Below are 20031 nucleotides of genomic sequence, written 5' to 3'. Positions count from 1 at the left end.
ATCTGCGCTTTGTGATGATATTTTGAGGTGCTTTGAACAGTTGCATATGATCGAAAGTTTAGAATCTAGCGCGGTATGTTCTGAATCATTATCCCGTTGAATAATAAAATCTCGCAAACATCCCAGTTTTTCTGCACATTGGTCAATTTTTTTTCAAAATGTTTACATTACTCTTTCGCAGTCAATATTCTGTCAAACGAGTTACAATAGTATATTATAATTATTCGTTACAATAAATCTATAAAATGAAGATTTAAAACTAATGCCGCTGAAAAACCAAACGTTTGAAGGTAGGTATCAGATTATATGGCCTATATCCATACAATCTGATACCTATTGTTTTTCTCTCGCCAAATTCTTACTCGTCCAGTCGATATTTTTATATTGAGTTTAGACTCATATGTGAAAATTACCATTTTCCATGCAGAAGTTAATATCCTTATTTTGCCATTTTTTACAAATGCAAACCGGTTTTGTTTATTAATCCTACGTATGAATGATTTTCCAACAGCATATCGACTTTTAAAACCAAGTTTTAATATAATTTCTTGCCGTTGAAGGGTAACACGAACAGCAAAAACATGTTCAAGACTATTGTAGTGCCACACCACTTACAGTGGGAATATTTAAAATTTGTTCTACCCTTCTTGAGTAATTTGTGATTTTCTAATTTTTCAGTGGGTGTACGTCTTAAATTCCTCCACAACAACATCTAAAGTAATCGCAGCTGTTTTAATGAAATTGTCTCAGTTTTAAGTTTGATGTCAAAGTGTTACTCTGCTAATTATACTTGTTTCTATCGTTAATTTTATATTTTCAATGAGTTTTATTTGAATAACCTTTTCATCTAAATCATTCAACAATAAAACGCTAATAATTAATGTAAATAAATAAAAGGCCATTTATTTTGATTTTTTATTTGTAAACGTTATTTTTAAAAATAACATTTTTGCACATAGTTGACACAAAAACACAACAATGTGGGTTATTATTTATTATTTTTATACGAACAATCCCATATTGTTAAAAAAAACAACATATTCTTTGTTTCATAATAATCGTTTTTTTACAATATAAATAAATATAAAAGGAAACTTTGATTATAACACAAAATTAAATATAGCTACAATTTTGATAAAAAGTGTAATTGATTCAAATTTGAAAATCTATTCGAGTGACATCTATCAATATCTTTACTAACGAGTAAAAAATAGCTAACTTCACACATGTGGTTGATGCTGTCAAATACTGTCAGATCATAAATTTAATCTACAATCACACTAAAATAATATAAATAAACGATGTCATCGGAAGAAAAAGATGGTAAGCAAATATATAAACAATAAGCTGAAACTTAAACTATTCGAAAGCGTCACCATTACTTTCCCAATAAAGATATTTTTTAATAAGAGTTTGTATAACCTCATTGTATAAAGATATTCCGCAAAGGAATTGATGTGTTTGAAACTGATGTGTTGTATAGGCTCAAAAAGTCATCTCGATGATGATTCAGAAGAAGAAACACCAGGTACTAGCGAAGCGACAGGAATGGGTTATATCAGAAAATATTTGGCTTCCAAATTAGGATTATCTGATGATGACGAGGAATCTTCAAAGAATAAGGTGGTTTTCAACAATATAGAGTATTTATAATTTGATTATGTTTCGTTTAAAGCAGGTTTTATCTGAATTTACATTAGATGGTATTGTTGAATATATAAAAAGTGATAAATGTAAAAAGATTATTACAATGGCTGGAGCGGGGATATCAACATGTAATTTTACTTAATAATAATTTGAAATGTATATAATAAGTATGGTATTGCTTGTAGCTGCTGGAATACCAGATTTTCGTTCTCCCGTTTATGGCCTTTATCACAATTTACAAAAATATAATTTACCACATCCACAGGCTATTTTTGAATTGGACTTTTTTCACAAAAATCCTCGACCATTTTTCGAACTAGCCAAAGAGTTATATCCGGGAACTTTTAAACCAACTGTTTGTCATTATTTTATAAAAATGTTAAACAATAAAGGTATTTTGTTGAGGCATTATACTCAAAATATTGATACGTTAGAAAGGGTAGCTGGAATACCTGATGAAAAATTAGTGGAAGCCCACGGAACTTTTAATCAAGGCCATTGTCTTGAATGTAATAAGGAGTATTCTCAGGAATGGATGAAAGGTAAACTTATTTAATAATAAACATGCTTTGAATTTTGTATATTAGATTTTTTAATAAATATTTTAAATTTTTAGACAAAATTTTTACAATAGATGTTCCAATATGTGAAGATTGTCCAGGCGTAGTGAAACCTGATATTGTATTTTTTGGGGAATCGCTTCCTGAAAAATTTTATAGATATTTGCAAACTGATTTTGTAAAGGCTGATTTATTAATAATATTGGGTTCATCATTAGCTGTACAACCATTTGCTTCACTTGTTGATAGGTAATAAATTCATCATTAAAAAGAAACCTGTTAAAAATAGTTTTCATTATAGAGTTTCCAAGGAATGTCCAAGGTTGTTAATAAATAGAGAAAAAGCTGGTCAAAGAAGTGGATTAATGGCTATAATGGGAGTGGGAGGCGGATTGGAGTTTGATTCCTCAAAAAACACACGAGATGTGTGTTGGTTAGGAGATTGTGATGATGGATGTTTGCTTTTAGCTGAAAAATTAGGATGGAAGGTAAATAAGTTATTATTTAGTAAATAAGTTACCTATCCCTACCGAGACAAGTCAAATGACCGGCCTTTAACACAACCAATAAAAACATGGTTTCTTTTATTCACCAGTGTATAATATACATTTTATTCGTTTTCGCCGCATTTTTTACAAATAGGTTTATGGATTGTACATTTTCCACATATGTACAGGGTGGGCAAATTTGGGTGTTATTATAGGCTATCTCAGAAACTATAAGAGATACGAAAAAAGTAGGTGCCATGTCCCGGTCTCTTTTTTCGAGTCTAGTCCAATCCGGCAAACACCAAACCTCTATCTTCTTTTGTTTTTAAGTTATAGCTAAAAAGTCAAATTTTCGTGATTTCAAAAAATGCTCATATTTCGTTTATTTTTGAAATTAGAGAAATGGGGTTGATGCGTTCTTAAGACACTTTTTTCAGCAGAATATACTGCCGTTGAAACATTTTAAAAATATTTGATGATTTTTGAGCTACAACTCAAAGTTGTATTTTTTTAAATACAAACTATAGTGGATTATGGTGTTACTGAAAAGAGCATATTTTTAGCTTTCCAATGATGTATTGCACGCATGGTGTATTTGGGGAAAATAAGCGTTATTTTTTAATTCTAAAATATTAAAGATTAATATTCAAAATTTCAATTATAGTAGGCGAAGAAAACGTTAAATGCCACTTAGTTACTATAGTAACGTGAGTTTACTGATCATTTCATTCATGAATTTTTCGAAACGAGTTTCCCGCTTAAAAATTTCTCATTATCTTTAAATACATAAAGCGAAAAATTAAAAAATTATCCTTTGAAAATGATAGATAAGGCTCCATATCCCATATAAACATAGTTTCAATGGAAAGTCCGCTGCCCAGTTTATGATCCCTAATTTTCATCTATCTCACAAAATTTCAAAAGAAAAGGTTGCGAATATGAAAAAACTTTTAAATCTCATGAGATTTAAAAACCATGGTTGGGGAAAACTGGGAAGATACTACCGAAGATTTCATTCATTGATACCCAACTGTGCTAACCTTACAACCAGTAAGTTTAGTAGAAGAAGATGACACAGTCTGTGAATGTTTAGTTCCTGAAGTTGTTGTTCATGTTTAATTATTTATTAATTAATACGTTTCTTATATTTTTAATAAACAAACTTTATCTACAAATCATTTTTTATTGGTGAACAAAGTCAGGGATAAGACACTGAGAAATTTAAATCAACTATTCAAAGTTTTTATTTGTTGGTACAAAACCAACTTTATCCTGCATAATGGTACACGCCCAACTTTCTGTCATATTCGTGCAAAACGATATAGCAATTAGATAGTAATTACTACTAATTACTTTCCGAACCCGCCTACTATAATCAAAATTTTGAACTTTAGCGCTTACTATTTTGGAATCGAAAATTAACGCTTATTTTCCGCAAATATACCATACATGCGATACATTATTGGAAAGCTAAAAATATGCTCTTTTCATTAACATCATAATCAAGTATAGTTTGTATTTAAAAAAATACAACTTTGTGTTGTATCTCAAAAATCATCAAATATTTTTAAAATTTTTCAACGGCAGTATATTCTACTTAAAAAAGTGTCTCAAGAACGTATCAACCCCATTTCTCTAATTTCAAAAATAAACGAAATATGATCATTTTTTGAAATCACGAAAATTTGACTTTTTGGCGATAACTTAAAAACAAAAGAAGATAGAGGTTTGGTGTTTGCGGGATTGGACTAGTCTCGAAAAAAGAGACCGGAACATGGCACCTACTTTTTTCGTATCTCTTATAGTTTCTGAGATAGCCTATAATAACACCCAAATTTGCCTACCCTGTACAGGTGTCCAAATTTTGATGGGTTTGCAGGGTATCTCAGTTATTATGAAAGATAGAAAGTTGCGGCTTTGGCGAACCTGAGCTACTTTTTTGTGAAACTTACAGTGGCGCAAACCAGATTTTCATAGCCCTCTTCGTTTTTCTGGCGCCTTGCAAGAGTCAACGTGTATGGGATTGCGACGTGCATACGACACCAAAAGTATCGCTTTAGTTTATTTCCAACGTCCATCGAAATGGCATCGTTTGCCGAAAAAGATTTTTGGTAAAAATTTATAAACCTATACAGAATGTACCCATGTTTATGGGATTTTTCTGCAAGCAGTATTAGTATTCTGGAACCAATACCTTGGCTATTGGTAGCAGTACCTAGCCTTCCATAGACAATATCTATCTTCTGTAAACAGTTTCTAGTATTGTGTAGGTAGTATTTGTCTTCCGCAAGGAGTTTTTAGTCTTCTGCCGGCAGTATTTAGTCTTCTACAAGTAGTATTGGTATTTTGCAACCAATTTGTAGTCTATTGGTAGCAGTATTTAGGTTTCTATAGACAATATCTATCTTTTTAATCAGTTTCTAGTATTGTATAGGTAGTATTTATCTTCCGCAAGGAATTTTTGGTCCTCTATAGGAAGTATTTAGTCTTCTGCAAGCAGTATTAATATTCTGGAACCAATTCCTTGGCTATTGGTAACAGTACCTTGCCTTCCATAGACAATATCTATCTTCTGCAAACAGTTTCTAGTATTGTATAGGTAGTATTTGTCTTCTGCAAGGAGTTTTTAGTCTTCTGCCGGCAGTATTTAGTCTTCTACAAGTAGTATTGGTATTTTGCAACCAATTTGTACGTAGGTTTCTATAGACAATATCTATCTTTTTAAGCAGTTTCTAGTATTGTATAAGTAGTATCTGTCCTCTATAGGAAGTATTTAGTCTCGGCGGCTCTGGCGGCACTGCCTTAAGAGTCATCGTGTATGGACCGCTTAAAGGCCATCTTCGACTTTTAGGAGACTTTAGGACTTTTAGGACATTTGGTCGGTCACATCTACACCAAATTTGGTGCTATTGTAGAACCTAATTGTTTCTGGTATATGGGTATCATCCTCTTCAATATGTACGGAATTATGCATTGTGCTAAGAATCAGTACCTTTTTATATGGTTTAGCTTTGTAAATTGTCAAAATACAATTATTTGATCCATATAATTTTGTTGAATAACCTGTCATGTTGTCACTTTTCAGTTTCGCCAATTTTGGTAGGACTCTTCTATTTCCTCGAATCGTCCCAACAGTCGTAGTTTTCTTCGCTAAAAGTTTTGTCGCTACAGACATGCTTGTAAAAAGATTATCCGTTGTTATATTTCTTCCTCATCCTGTGTATGGTCCTACTAATTTCAGAGAGACAAACTCTCCCAGCGGAACTGAAGGGCTCTCTTCTCATCTTGTCCCAAATAAAAAGAACCATTTATTACATATTTGCTATTTATATCGGATGCTAACCAGAACTTGATACCAAATTTGTCTGGTTTATTAGGCATGTACTACGTATATCTACATCTTGCTTTTGTTGGGAACAATTGTTCATCCACAGTTATATATGGTCCTGGTTATAACAGTTTTGACTGTTCCCAATGAATTCGTTCCAAACTTCCGTAATCAAAGCAAATTTATCGGTTTGTAAAAGTTGTCTTCGTTGATTTCTGTTGTCAAATCGAATAAACCTCATAATTTCCGTAAAGTTATTTCAGCTCATAGTATTTGAGAAAAATGCCGGATCTCACTTTTTGTTCCACATACGTGCAATATCTATATTTTTAGACTGATACGCGCCGCGTACATACGTGCAATTAATGCATATAATTTTGCAATACTCGAAAAGATTCCGCTTGTGTACATTTTCTTATGTGTTCAATTATGTTTTTATCAATAATCAGAGAAAATGCTAACTTTACCTTTCGCAATATTCTGTTTGCTGTGCCATATCGGACCTGACGTTTCCCGAAAAATATTGTGAATAGGTACTCTTAGAGGCTTAGATCCCTCTTTTACTTCTCGCCAAATAGTTCGGTCTATAGCAGTTTCAATCACTTCTTCTTTATTATCACTCTTAGAACTAGCTAAAAATCTTTTTTTTCCTTCTCTTACGTGCGTTCAAAACATATTCTTCATTGTCATCGGTATTTAAGTCGGTCTCAATTAGATCATGAATATCTACATTGTCATTTTCAATATTAGAAATTTCCTAGTCATCTTCCTGTCACCTTCGGCTCACTAAAGTTTAGTGGTTTGAATTTGTGACGTTTTGGCATCCTTTCGAGGTGTGATTTTATTCAAAGTAAAATTCAATTATTCAAGTTTATTCAATTACCTTGTACAAAAGAAATTCTAATCGAAATATCAAAAACCGACAATTGACCGGTCGTGGTAGGAATAGTGTTAAATAATCTTAATTTTAGGAGGAATTATTGGCTCTTTATGATCAAGAGCTGTCAGAAAATGATAAAGAAGATGGAGAAAAAAAGGAAGATGAAAAGAGAGAATTAGATCGAAATAAAAGAGAAGAGGAAATAAAAGAAGATGATAATAAAAAGTCTATTGGTGGTGAAAATTCAAATAAATTATAAATTAATTTTTAGATAATTTTTTTTGGGAATGTTTAAAGGTTTATGTTAACGATTCCATTTAAATACATATTTACTGCGATATTATTGTATAGGAAAAGTATGTACATGTAATATTTAAAGCTACATAAATAAAAGCCAAATATTTTTTTAATTTCGGAAAATACTTTTTACCTAAGATGATAAGATAATGCAGCTCATCCTAAATATTGGTAAAAGTCTCATTATACAGGATGTTAATGAACGACGTGCAGATATTTTAAGAGGCCATAGTACTCGACAAAATAGGAGAAAAATGCTAATAAACATGTGGTCAAAAATGCATCACTACACAGGGTGGTAAAATTTCAAATTTGGTATACACCTAATGTTTATAAATCTCTACAATAAAATAATAAAATCGTCAGCCACACGATTGTTGACCAGGCGTGTCATTTTTTCGTGTTTCTGATTCTTATACCATCCGCAAGTTTTTGTTTGAACACTGTATACATTTTGATATCGTATTTAAACTCCTATGTTTCTTTCAACTTTTTGGTCTGATGTGTTATTCTCCTATCTACCACTGTTTTCAAGATACCTTAGGAAAATAGCCATAATTGCCCCTGATAACCATAAAAATGGGACAGCCCTGGTAGTGTGGCTGACGATTTTATTGTAGAGTTTCATAAACATTAGCTGTATACAAAATTTGAAATAATTCTTCAAAAAGAACACCAAAATTTGTGCATGTTCATTTTAAAAGTTTTATGAAAGATTTATGTACCAGTTAGGTTTAGGATTGTTTGTAAAGAATATTTAATCGTAGTATAGTCTTCCGCACGGCGATCGGTTTTTATAACTGTCACTTTCCTACTGGAGTTGTAAAATGAACAAACGCGGGGTTGCAACAGGTAGTTTCCCATTGTAGAATGCTGGGATTCCTCACACAGGGCCGCAATAAAGAACACACTTTACTTGCAAATTGTAGAAAAATAATAGGGTGATATATAAATACTCATTATTCTCTTATTTGTTGTATTTCTAATATTAAGTACATATTTTTTTCTAAGAAATGTTTTGAGAAGGCATACATTGTCTAATTACAAAAAAGGGCGGCGGATAATTAGATTCTTTAAAATTTTGTTATTCTATTATTTAGACATTCCTAAAAGTAATATTTTTTTCTAAGACTTATACTAGTTTTTATAATTAAATTTTAGTTGTTATAACTAAACTTTGGTTTTTATTAAATTTTAGTTTACAAAAATTTAAGTTCGACCCTGTCTTTGTCTGACTGTTATAAATCTTTTCAGGTACAGTCAGAAAAAAAAGAGATGCGTCGATTTTCGTTCGTATAGGCCGTCCAAATTACATTTTCGGGGTTAATTTTACATACTGTATATGGGATTTTGTGTAATTTGGACGGCCTATACGAAAAAACGTCGACGCATCTCCTTTTTTCTGACTATACTTGAGCGGGCAAAAATCACCCCGGCTTTTATTTATGTCATTAAAACCGATCTGGATGTGGAATCAAGTCCTATTTGAATGGGTAGAAATTTGATAAAAGATTTAAATGTTAAGCTAGAAACCGCAAACAAAATAAAAGTATTGCTAGTCCTCAAATGGTTAGTGAAATCATTAATGAATCTGAGTCAAAATTTAAAGTTTTCAGGCCAGAAAACGATAAATTTAATGATTTTAAAGTTGATTTAGTACTAGAAGGAAATCCTTCTATATTTTTAAAGCTTGTCCTGTACAGCTCTGTTCAGATTTAATGCGAATCGTCCTCTGTTAGCTCCGACATGACGCTGGTACTGGAAGAAGTTACCCTCTTCCTTAACCCAGGTAAAACCGTCCCAGTTTGATGTGGGCCGAAGAATGACTCACCCTTTTTTAAAATGTGTTTATTTTATTTTAAATCTTTTTTGATATTTTTAAGAACAACAAATACACGTTTTATATGATCCTCTAATAAATGATTTTAGAGTATTTAAAAATCTCAGTAATATAATGAACAAATATAAAACTTATAAATAAAGCTTTATGAAACTCTCTTCAAATGACATACAAGGATGCATGCGAAAGAGTAGTAAATTCGATGTCTACCAGGTTGCAATGTTGCTAAGAGAATAATGGGTATTATACAAAATACTGATAATATTATAATGGACCTTATAAAATCTTCCCAATTAGATTATTATAATATTTATTATATTTTATATGTATAATAATATCTTATATTTTTTGTTATACTATAGGACTATTATATTGATTTTTGATTTTATTATATTAAAATGGTTATTGATATATTTCAAAGTTTATATATAACTTACTATCAATATATAATTTTCATTAATACAGTAATTATTAGTAATTATTTTCATTTACTACAGGAATTGTGTAAAGTAGATGGATTGCTTATACTTATTTATTTTCTTAATTTTTCTTTGTGATTCAGTCATCTTGACCATAAATCACATCACTCCGCTTGCCTGTTCGGAACTTTTACAACACTACAGAGCAGGCAAAACTGGGATTGAATGCCTCGTGAACGTAGGTCGTTTCTAGTACAATTTTATGCCTCTACGAGCGGCTCTTTTCGCATTATATCTGAACAGAACTGTACCTTATTCTTTGAAATCAGGTATCTCAAGAATTAGATAGGTTAGACCAAATCATAGCAAGTGGCTTTAACGATAGCAGTAATCGAAAAAATAGAAAGATTTGAATTTGTGACTACTATAAGATATTAATGAATTCAGTAACAAAATCAGAACATTATCCACTACCAAATTCAAGCGAGATTTTTAATAAATTAAAAGATTTTACACAGTTCTCCATTTGTCAAATACATATCAACAATTAGAACTTTCTCCAAGAGTTACGTAGAAATGTTTAGTGATTATAACAAACCTTACCGCAATTTTTTCATCGAGCGGTTGCGAAGATATCGGTCTTTATGAGCAGTGGAAAATGGGCGATTTATGTTACAAAGGGGAGTTTATCGCCTGTATAAAAGACAGTTCTAGCAAAACTGAACTGAACAATGAAATAAAAATTTAAATTTGATTTAAAAATATTAATGATTAAAATTGTACTGGTTAAATTGCAATATTTAACGTGTTAATTCTATAATTTTTATTTTTAAATTTAAGATTTTCAATCACTTTTGTACATTAGATTAACATTTTGTGTTTTGCTGTGCCAAAATTTACGATATGTACGAGGTTTTGAAGGGCAACTTTTTCTAATGACAAGTAAGTTAACTTTAACAATAGTTTTAGAACAATTCTTATTGTCATTAATTGTAGCGCTTCTGAAGATGACCCTATAAGGCCGAAATATGTAAAACGGATTTAATAATAAAACCAGCACAAAAGTACAAAATTTTAATCATTGATATTTTTAAACAAAATTTAAATTCTTAAAATTACTGGTAAAATGGATTTTGTAATCAATATTGATCAAATGAAATAAAAAGTTAAAACTAGACAAGTGTTGTAAATGAAACAGTAAACGTAAAATATTCCACATGAACATATTTATGTACCATCTTACCATCGTTCTTTCCGATAACATTGTTTATTGTTGATGTCAATTGAATAGCTTTTCAAATTTGAATCTTTTACACTTTTTATCAAAATTGTAGGAAAAGGATGTACGTATATTTGAAACTACATAAATAAAAGCCAAAAATTTATTTAATGTCGGAATAATACTTTTGAAACAACCTCACTTAGTGTAATGCAAAACTTTGAGCACATTATCTATTTGTAGCGCAAAAACATTAATTAATTTATAAGTACGAGGGCTTTCATGGCCGGTGTTAACTGAACAAAAACTAGAACAGTAGACCTAGAACTAAAAACTTTTGGATCTTTTAGAAAAGTGTTTGACGTTTCGGGTGGCATGTTGAAACCTTCACGAACACGTTCGAAGTGTACAACAACTTGGCCTTGAATAACAACTAACACTAGAATTAACATAACAATAACACTAGACATAAAACTAGAAATATTCGGGTTTAGCCATCTTGAACGATTTTCAAGATGGCTAAATTCGAATATTTCTAGGTCTAGTGTTAGTTCTAACGGTAGTGCAAGTGTTAATTCTAGTTTTAGTTCAATAAAAGATATAAAAAAATCAAGAAAATTGATATATTCTTGTTAATAAGTTGTTTCTGAAGATGGTTGCAACATTGCATTCGCACTGTCAAACACTTTTTTAAAAGGCGCTGTTTCTACTTCTATGGCTACTATAGTTCTAGAGATAGTGCTAGTTTTAGTTCAATTAACTAATTCTTTTACTAATAAAAAACCCTGAGGCACTTCTCGATGTCAGTATAAACGTAATTCTATAACAATTTGTTTTAATTTAAAAAAAAAGTTCATTTGCGTAATTTTGATAAAAGATTTATGTGGACACAACACGTACGTAATAAAAAATAAATAAAACTCTTTCAAAATACTGAACATATGTTGTATATATGTAAATTGTAGAATTTAACTATAAATTGTGTTAAGTTGTTGTGTGCATCGTATAAACGTGGCTCTACGCGGAAGTTCCTTGATTTTACCAGCTCCTGTATAAGTACAAGCGCTTCGTAATCCACCTAAAATGTCTAAAACGGTCGGTTCAACGTCACCTTTGTATGGGACTTCGACCGTTTTACCTTCAGACGATCTATATTCAGCAACACCTCCTTAAAAAAAAAAAAAGATTTTAATTGATTTATTTTGTTGTTAAATAAGGGAATTAAATTATTACCCGAGTGTTTTTCCATTGCTGTACTGGAAGACATTCCATAAAATAGTTTAAATTTTTTTCCGTTTTTCTCAATAACATCTCCTTCACATTGATCATGACCAGCGAACATTCCTCCAGCCATAACAAAATCAGCACCAGCTCCAAAAGCTTTTGCAACATCACCCGCACATGTACAACCCCCATCCTAAAAGAAAAATATTTTTATTAATATAAATCATTTTAAAAACTTTATTACTTACTGAAATGATATGTCCTTGCAATCCATGAGCAGCATCAGCACATTCAATCACCGCTGATAATTGAGGATAACCAACGCCAGTTTTCATTCTTGTCGTACAAACACTTCCTGGACCAATACCTACTTTTATTATATCAGCCCCTGATAAAATTAATTCTTCAACCATTTCACCGGTAACAACATTACCCGCCTAGAAAATTCTTCATTAATACATTAAAACGATTTTAACAAAAATGATTTACATACGATTATGGTGTGTGTTGGAAATGCAGCTCGAACTTTTCGAACAAAATCAACGAAATGCTGGGAATACCCGTTAGCAACGTCCAAACAAATAAATGTAATATCTGGTACTGCATTTAAAATGTCCGAAAGTCGTTGAAAATCCGCTTCAGCCATTCCGGCACTTGCAGCTATATTTGGGAGACAATCCGGATTTTCGGAGGCGAAAGCTTTCCATTCATCCACAGTGTAATATTTATGGATGGTAGTAAATAAACCATGTTTTGATAGCGCTTTAGCCATCTTAAATGTTCCCACCGTATCCATATTTGAGGCCATTACAGGAATTCCCTGATATGTTCTCTTTGAATTTCTAAATGTTATATTTCTATAGAGGTTAACCTAAAATTTAACAAAAATAAATTGCAATTTGTAATTATAATTTCAAAACATTTATTTTAATGGAAATGCAATCATGTTGTTGAAATAAGTCATTCGAAATTGATTTTAAAACGAATTAGGAATAAATATTATTTGTAAACACCTGTATATATACAGGTCTTTCACTTAAAACTCCCAGGCCAAGTATCTCTGGAATGGGTTGAAATATCTTAGTTTTGCAAGAAGATGTTGTTAGAGTACATAAATGACTTCAGTTCTTAAGTATTGTTATTATTCATTGTACCAAAATAAAGATGGCGCTGTAGTTAAAAGAAACTTTTCCTTCATCACAAACTTTTTATTAGGTACATGTATTTTGTTAACATAAAATATAGCACACTTGATATTTCGTTCAAGTCAAAGCCCACTACCCTACTAGTATGCAATTGAAAATCTTAAAGACTTGAAAGAGATATCAAGTGTGCTATATTTTTGAAAAGGAAATTTTATGCTCTCGTCGAATTTAAAAAATATATAGGATGGTTCATTTAAAAAAGTAATTTTTATGTCAATAACTACTAAAATATTGCTTTGAGGGAAAGCTAACTTATTCCATCGAATTCTACATAAAAAGTTGCTTTGGAAATGCTTTCACAGAAAGGAAGATCAATAAGAAAAAAATTATGACGACTTTTCGAAAATTCACTTTTTCGAAAAACACCTGTAACTCTGAAACCGTAAGAGATATCGATATGCGGGTTTCGCCATTAAGTTTCTTGTTAGAAACGAGCCTCAAACACTGATATCATTTTTCCTCTATCTCTTACAGAAAGAGGAGTTTCCCTTTAAAAGTGTCCAATTTGGCGCACCCTATACAGGTGTCCCAAAATTGAAATACGATCTCTAAGTTGACACTTTTAAATAGGAACCCCCATTTTTGTTGCATTTATGGATACTACGAGTATTTTTCATGAAACGATATTCAGCTGTCTTCGAAGAAATGACTATTAATAAGATACTATTACTATTTTATTTCAGGTAAAATATAACATGGTTTTATCTTAACATCGTCTACTTAATTAAATGCTAAAAGTGAAACTCTTCTTGTACCTGGCAGTATCCCAAACCGTTATTAAATTCATGCTGGGCCGTAATAATTGTTTCTTTACTAAGTCGTCAAGCGACTCAAGTTTAGTTTTGTAGATCCGGGGATCTTAGTGGCCATTCAATTGATCCACGCCTTCCATCTATTAGGAAATGCTACTTCATCGAGATATAGCCTACCCTGAACTATACAGGGTGTCTCAGCGAGACCGGTCATTAGACGTTTCTGGGGTTCTGGTCAAACAAAAAATTTGAGAATGCAGACTTAAGTATTATCAATTACGTTCTCTTCATCTAAAATATTTTCAGATTTCTAGCACTTCCGGTTATACCGGAAGTCGCCACCTACTTTATTTTTTTAAATGGAACACCCTGTATATTTTTACATATTTGGATTTGTCTGTTTTGAAGGTTTATAAATAACTTTACTTTTTGCAATTTGATTCGGTCGTTCTCGAGTTATTCGAATTTTTCTAGAAAAATCTGCTCCAGCAGACATTTGTTCAAAAAATCAGAAAACACTCAATTTTTCGGATATCAATTTAGGATTGAGAACATGCTTAAGCAACATGATGGAGTATGTTTTGGTGCCGAGAACTGCGGTCTAGAACGTTTGATCACTTTGATCACACAACAAAACAAATGAGGTATCACAAAACAGACGTGACCATCTTGGCGGAGCGAGAAGAAGAGACCGAATAATTTTGCAAGTGCGAAATTCACATATTTCGTTTTATTTTCATATTCAAATAACATAGATGTCCAAGCCTTTTTTTTGGAAGTATCGCCCGAATTTTTATTAAAAAGTCTCGAAGATGGTAAGAAACAGAAAGAAGCCAGTAAATACATGCAAATAAAAAGCATCCCGCCGAACTTTTAGGCAAGCCACTTTAAACAATTATATAGCGCTGAGGAAAAAACTCAAATAAATTATGAAATAGATGAGGAAATATCAACACTAATAGAGGAACTAGCAGAAAAAACAAGGAATCTGAAAAACCGAAGGAGCAGAAACCAAACTTAATGTGCTCCTAAAATATGGCGAAAAGCTACTGACGCTGTTTAGCAACATTTTGTATACGTCACAAGGTAATACTACAAAACCCATTTTGAAAGAAAGGCAAAAGATCTGCCCGGACAATACAGAGGAATAACCCTGCTAAACACATCTATGAAATTACTTACCAACATCACAAAAGAGAAACTAGAAAGGCAAATTTAGAACAGAGAAAAACACTTGGGGATACGAAAAAACAGATCAACAATACTATATTTATAATAAAACAACTAAAAGAGATATCAATTGAATTTAATAAACCCGCCTACCCATAAGGGCATTTGATAAGCTGGGCCTATTAGTCATTTTACCCATGCTAATGGAGAAACAAATACCATCTCAAGCCATGAAATTAATCCCCACTCTTAACACCGGCAACGTACCAAGAATCCAAGACCATATCGCAATACATCTGGTCATGACATTTGGGATACAAAATAAGCAGCAAACGACTGATGTGCTACGTCGAAATTGCAGTTATCATAGCGGAGAGTGAGGATGACCTGAAGAAACAACTGTTTAAGTTCTATAAGTCGGCCCGACAGCTCTGACATATATGTATTGTCAGGTGCAAACTGGTTGTGAAGGACAAGACCTTTCGAACAGCTTAACACATTCAGATATCTAGGTATTGATATCTAATGCAGTTACAACCCCACTAGAGAAGTAAGAAGTTTAGTAAATAAAGCAGCAGTCCTATCGGGATGCTTGATAGACACAGTTTGGTAGAACCAATACGTACGAACAGATAGAGTTGCTAGGAACTATGCTAGGCTAAACGAGAAGAGACAAAATAAGAAACGCTAACATCCGAGAACAGTGCGAAATACAAGACATTGCACAATGAGCCGACAGCGTAGAAGATGGCACAGCCATGTAAAAAAAATGGGCGAGCATAAATTACCGTGGATAGTAATGGAGGGAAAGGCAGCAGGAAGCCGTCCACCATGAAGACCACCAACAAGCTGGTAACACAACTGGCAATGAAGAACTTGTAGTAACTGCCTCTTTTATTTTCATCGACATAACCAACCAACGGGTGGCTAGCCCAACATAATTGATGCTACTCAAAATTATAAAAGTGGGCTAATGCATTTCAAGGATTCACTTTGAAGTGGTCCAGGCCCAGTTTTCTTTAAACCTCATCAACATCACAGGCATTGTTGTGAACACAATCATGGGTGATAATCGGCCAAAAGCCGAGCAGATTAATTTGGCATTCTTTTACGGTTACTAATGTTCTATTATTCGATTATTTTTCTAGTTTTGTTTTAAATGGCTACATTTAAAGAATAAAAATGTTCAGCTTTTTACTGCTGTGGTAATGATTCAGCATTATTTATAAAATACAAAAACTAAATTTTTCAACGGAGAATTTTTTTGATTCCAAAATAATAAGACCTTTGAGTGCCTTGCTATTTTAAAATATATTTTTAGTTATTTTAAAAATTTTAAAATTTCATTTTAAATTCAAACAAAAACAATTTGGATATATTCCAATAACTTAAAACATACTCAAGTTCAATTTACTTTATAAAGTGGTGATAAAAAACGTTCAAACCGATCACAATGGCCTTGTTCGATAATCTTATTTTGGCATTGAACTAGTTTCTATTTAAAATGACAATAGCATCATCTGTTCGAAGAGCTTTAACTAACTACTGAATTGATTTAATAAACAAACTTTTGAAAGTCACGATTGCATAATCTATAACAATACACACGCGTGCATTCATTTAGAAATAGATTAGATGGTTTTTCAATAGATTATCACGAGACTTTACTTTTTACACAATAAAACAAATAAAAAAATCATTATTTTGTATTCATTAATTAATTCGAAATTTATTTTCATGCTAAAAGTATAAATCAATAAAACTTACATCGTTACGACTTTTTAGTGTGGACCTTTTAGGTCTAAGTAGAACGTCTTTAAAGTCGAGCTTGATTTCATTGATGATGTTCGGCATTTTCAACTTGCTGTAGGGATGACGATCGAGAAACTTCTGCTAAAATAAGCACAGCCTATAACCGATTACTGTTAGATTTTACTGACGTAAATTCATCGCGATCTCTCGTTCAGTAACCGACGGTGGACGTCGCGTGACTCCGACGTCGTCGGTTTCTACGAGCGACGCGTCGGAATCGGGTCGAAATCCCGACCCAACAAATCTGTTACTTCGTCATTTTATTTAAATTCAGAACGGCCTGATAACAAAATAAATGATTACGCTTTATTTTGCTGTTATCTATAATGGTTCTGGGTTTAGATTGGTGGATAATTAAATAAATTAAATAAACACTTTTTTTTTGTAACCTAAGTTATATTATTTAATAAGGAAAATATATTATACATGTAGTAGTCCATAACTAAAACAACCAATTATATTCATTAAATACTCGTTTTCTTTTTTTTGTTCACTAATGTCACCTTCCATATCGAATTTCCCTTTCAAATTGTTCTGCTTTTAATGTGCCATCAATACTTTTGCAGTTTCGATTGAAAACGGAATAAGCGCTGATCTCTCCGGGCCTCTTTGGTTTGGTTCTGGTATTTAAGTAAATTCCAATTAAAGCGGATAATATTAAATAAATGGTACCAAATTGGTATTCAATAAATATCACATATAATGTAGCCCATATTAAAAACAATAAAAAATAGTAAAGTAAATCAATTCGGGTACAACAATTTATGTTATCATCATCACTTGTTATACTTGTTTCTGATTGTGTATCATTTATAAGAAGTGTTTCCGATTCAGGATTGTGTTCTTCTTCATGGAATGTCTAAAAATGAATTATTTTATATTTATTATATTATTTTAGTGTTGTAACTTACGTTGTTAGTTTTTGATTCACTTTGGGTTGTATTAAAAAAGTTGCTAATTCTTTGTTTAGTTTTATCTAAATAAACCTGCCTTTCTTGTCTTTGTCGATAATTAGCTAATTTCTGTTCCATATTGATGGTATTTTAAGAGGACACCTACATTATTCAAAACAATAACATATTCTCCATTCAGGGTCGATTTAATTCCGGGTTTACCAAAACTTTCCACTTTTCGTTACAGCTGACATACACGTCAACACATCGTTTATGCAACACACTTTACATAAGTTATAAACTGTGTTATAAACAGTTCATATGAGGCGCTGAGAATAGAAAGGGCGAATTCAACATCGGACCAAACATTTTTCATTAATTTGCATGATGATGAATCGTTCTAACCAGTGTGAAGTTACCCATAAATTATATCCATAAACAAACTTTTTTGTTTGTGCATCGATTGCAATGATTAATAGCTCATTAGAAAGATCTCGTAGAGTAGAGCCTAACATAGTTATGGCGGGAGTGCGGGAAGTTAGCCCCCCATTTTTTGATTTTTAAAAATTTTCCTTGTTGTTCTAGATTGTTCTAGAGTTGTTCTACATTGTTCCAAAGCGGCAAATCGAAAAAATATAAACTCCGCGAGAAAACCGAAAAAACGGGTTTTTTGACTAGCCTCCCATTTTTGGAAATGGGGATTGTTCTAGAAAATCAAAATTATGGGATAGAGCATTACGAAGTTATAGCTAAAAATAGGTTTGGCTACCGAAATGTCTAGTTGATTGCTGTGACCATAGTTTTTCTATTATCAATTCCATATTACAAATATATACTTATTATAGCTAACGCAATCTGGAACAGCTATTATTTTCACTAGAACAACTCTCTAAAGGGCAATTTACTCTTTGAAAATTAAAGTTTTTCGAAGTTTCAGTCAGTAATTCTTGTGTCAGCGATTTTATATTACACAATAAGAATTAAAAAACATAGAACAATCTAAAATAACTCAAACATTGCCGATTCAAATTGTTCTAGATGTGTTTTACGTTTAACACGGACATTAATTTTGCAAAATCACATATTTTTTGTTGCTCTAAATTGTTCTTGTTGTTCTAGGTACTTAAAAAGTTTATTTAATCACTGCTGCTTTAGTTCTTTTAAAGTTTTATATTAAAAATTAGTACTTACAACAATCAAAACAATTCAGAACAGTTGTTATTTTCACTAGAAAAACCTTAAATTTGAGTTGTTGTGATATCGGACAGGTTTTGTTGAATCAGTGAACCCAACCTTTAATATAATAATAGTTTTAAAAAACTAAAAAAATATGGAATAATCTGACCATCCTAATTTTCTAAAAATCATTATTATTATTATTATTATTATTATTATATTCGAATCTGTACCAGATTCAGATTCATAAAAATACAGTTGTCCAGACAAGTATTGAACATATCAATTGAAAAATCGTTCTCTGAAACTACAGAAGTTGTAGCAATCTGCGACTACCCTGGATAATTCGAATAGACCCTCTAGTATGTTCCCTGTCTACCCTCACCCTCAGATTTGCCATAGGGGCCGAGGGGTTCCTCGTCTTCAATAGCATACTTAGATATTATTTTCTCAATAACTAGAGGCTGCAGCACCCTGGGACTAGTCTAGATTATTGCATTAGGTCCTCTGGTATCCTTCTAGCACACCAGCACTCCCAGATTTGCCGTAGGGGGCGAGGGGTGAATTTTTTAATATGCCTCGTTTTCAATAGCAAATTTAAACGTTATTTTCTCAATAACTAGAGACTGCAGCACCCTAGGACTAGTTTAGATTATTGCATTAGGTCCTCTGGTATCCTTCTAGCCCATCAGCACTCCCAGATTTGCCGTAGGGGCCGAAGGGTGAATTTTTCAATATTCCTCGTTTTCAATATCAAATGTAAACATTATTTTCTCAATAATTAGAGACTGCAGCACCCTGGGACTAGTTTAGATTATTGCATTGGGTCCTCTGGTATCCTTGTAGCCCATCAGCACCCCCAGATTTGCCGTAGGGGCCGAAGGGTGAATTTTTTAATATTACTCGTTTTCAATATCAAATTTAAACTTTATTTTCTCAATAACTAGAGACTGCAGCACCCTGGGACTAGTCTAGATTATTGCATTAGGTCCTCTGGTATCATTGTAGCCCATCAGCACCCCCAGATTTGCCGGAGGGGCCGAAGGGTGAATTTTTTAATATTCCTCGTTTTTAATAGCAAAGTTAAAAATTATTTTCTCAATTACTAGAGACTGCAGCAG

At 32.2% G+C, this 20031-nt stretch overlaps 3 protein-coding genes across 3 annotated transcripts; 1 reads left to right on the top strand and 2 right to left on the bottom strand.

Moving 5' to 3' along the window:
- The first annotated feature begins 1221 nt into the window (after positions 1 to 1221).
- On the top strand, positions 1222 to 7313 carry LOC111415246 (Sirtuin 2). Its single transcript, XM_023046826.2, has 7 exons — positions 1222 to 1323; positions 1484 to 1623; positions 1679 to 1775; positions 1833 to 2189; positions 2264 to 2456; positions 2509 to 2695; positions 6995 to 7313. The coding sequence occupies exons 1-7, from the start codon at positions 1302 to 1304 to the stop codon at positions 7160 to 7162; spliced, it is 1164 nt and encodes a 387-aa protein (XP_022902594.1). The 5' UTR covers positions 1222 to 1301; the 3' UTR covers positions 7163 to 7313.
- Positions 7314 to 11540: 4227 nt separating this feature from the next.
- Positions 11541 to 17077, bottom strand: LOC111415255 (GMP reductase 1-like). The gene is made up of 5 exons (XM_023046836.2): positions 16797 to 17077; positions 12396 to 12773; positions 12151 to 12339; positions 11912 to 12095; positions 11541 to 11846 (listed from the first exon to the last, which is right to left on the bottom strand). The coding sequence occupies exons 1-5, from the start codon at positions 16881 to 16883 to the stop codon at positions 11647 to 11649; spliced, it is 1038 nt and encodes a 345-aa protein (XP_022902604.1). The 5' UTR covers positions 16884 to 17077; the 3' UTR covers positions 11541 to 11646.
- A 139-nt stretch (positions 17078 to 17216) lies between these two features.
- On the bottom strand, positions 17217 to 18258 carry LOC111415245 (SAYSVFN motif domain containing 1). Its single transcript, XM_023046824.2, has 3 exons — positions 17753 to 18258; positions 17345 to 17700; positions 17217 to 17283 (listed from the first exon to the last, which is right to left on the bottom strand). Exons 1-3 carry the CDS (start codon positions 17870 to 17872, stop codon positions 17262 to 17264), a joined length of 498 nt encoding a protein of 165 aa, XP_022902592.1. The 5' UTR covers positions 17873 to 18258; the 3' UTR covers positions 17217 to 17261.
- Positions 18259 to 20031: the final 1773 nt, after the last annotated feature.

Source organism: Onthophagus taurus, chromosome 7 (genome assembly GCF_036711975.1).
Source record: "Onthophagus taurus isolate NC chromosome 7, IU_Otau_3.0, whole genome shotgun sequence".
Classification (NCBI taxonomy): Eukaryota; Metazoa; Arthropoda; class Insecta; order Coleoptera; family Scarabaeidae; genus Onthophagus; species Onthophagus taurus.
Note: the sequence above shows the minus strand (reverse complement) of the source record. Positions and strands in the feature narration are given on the sequence as shown.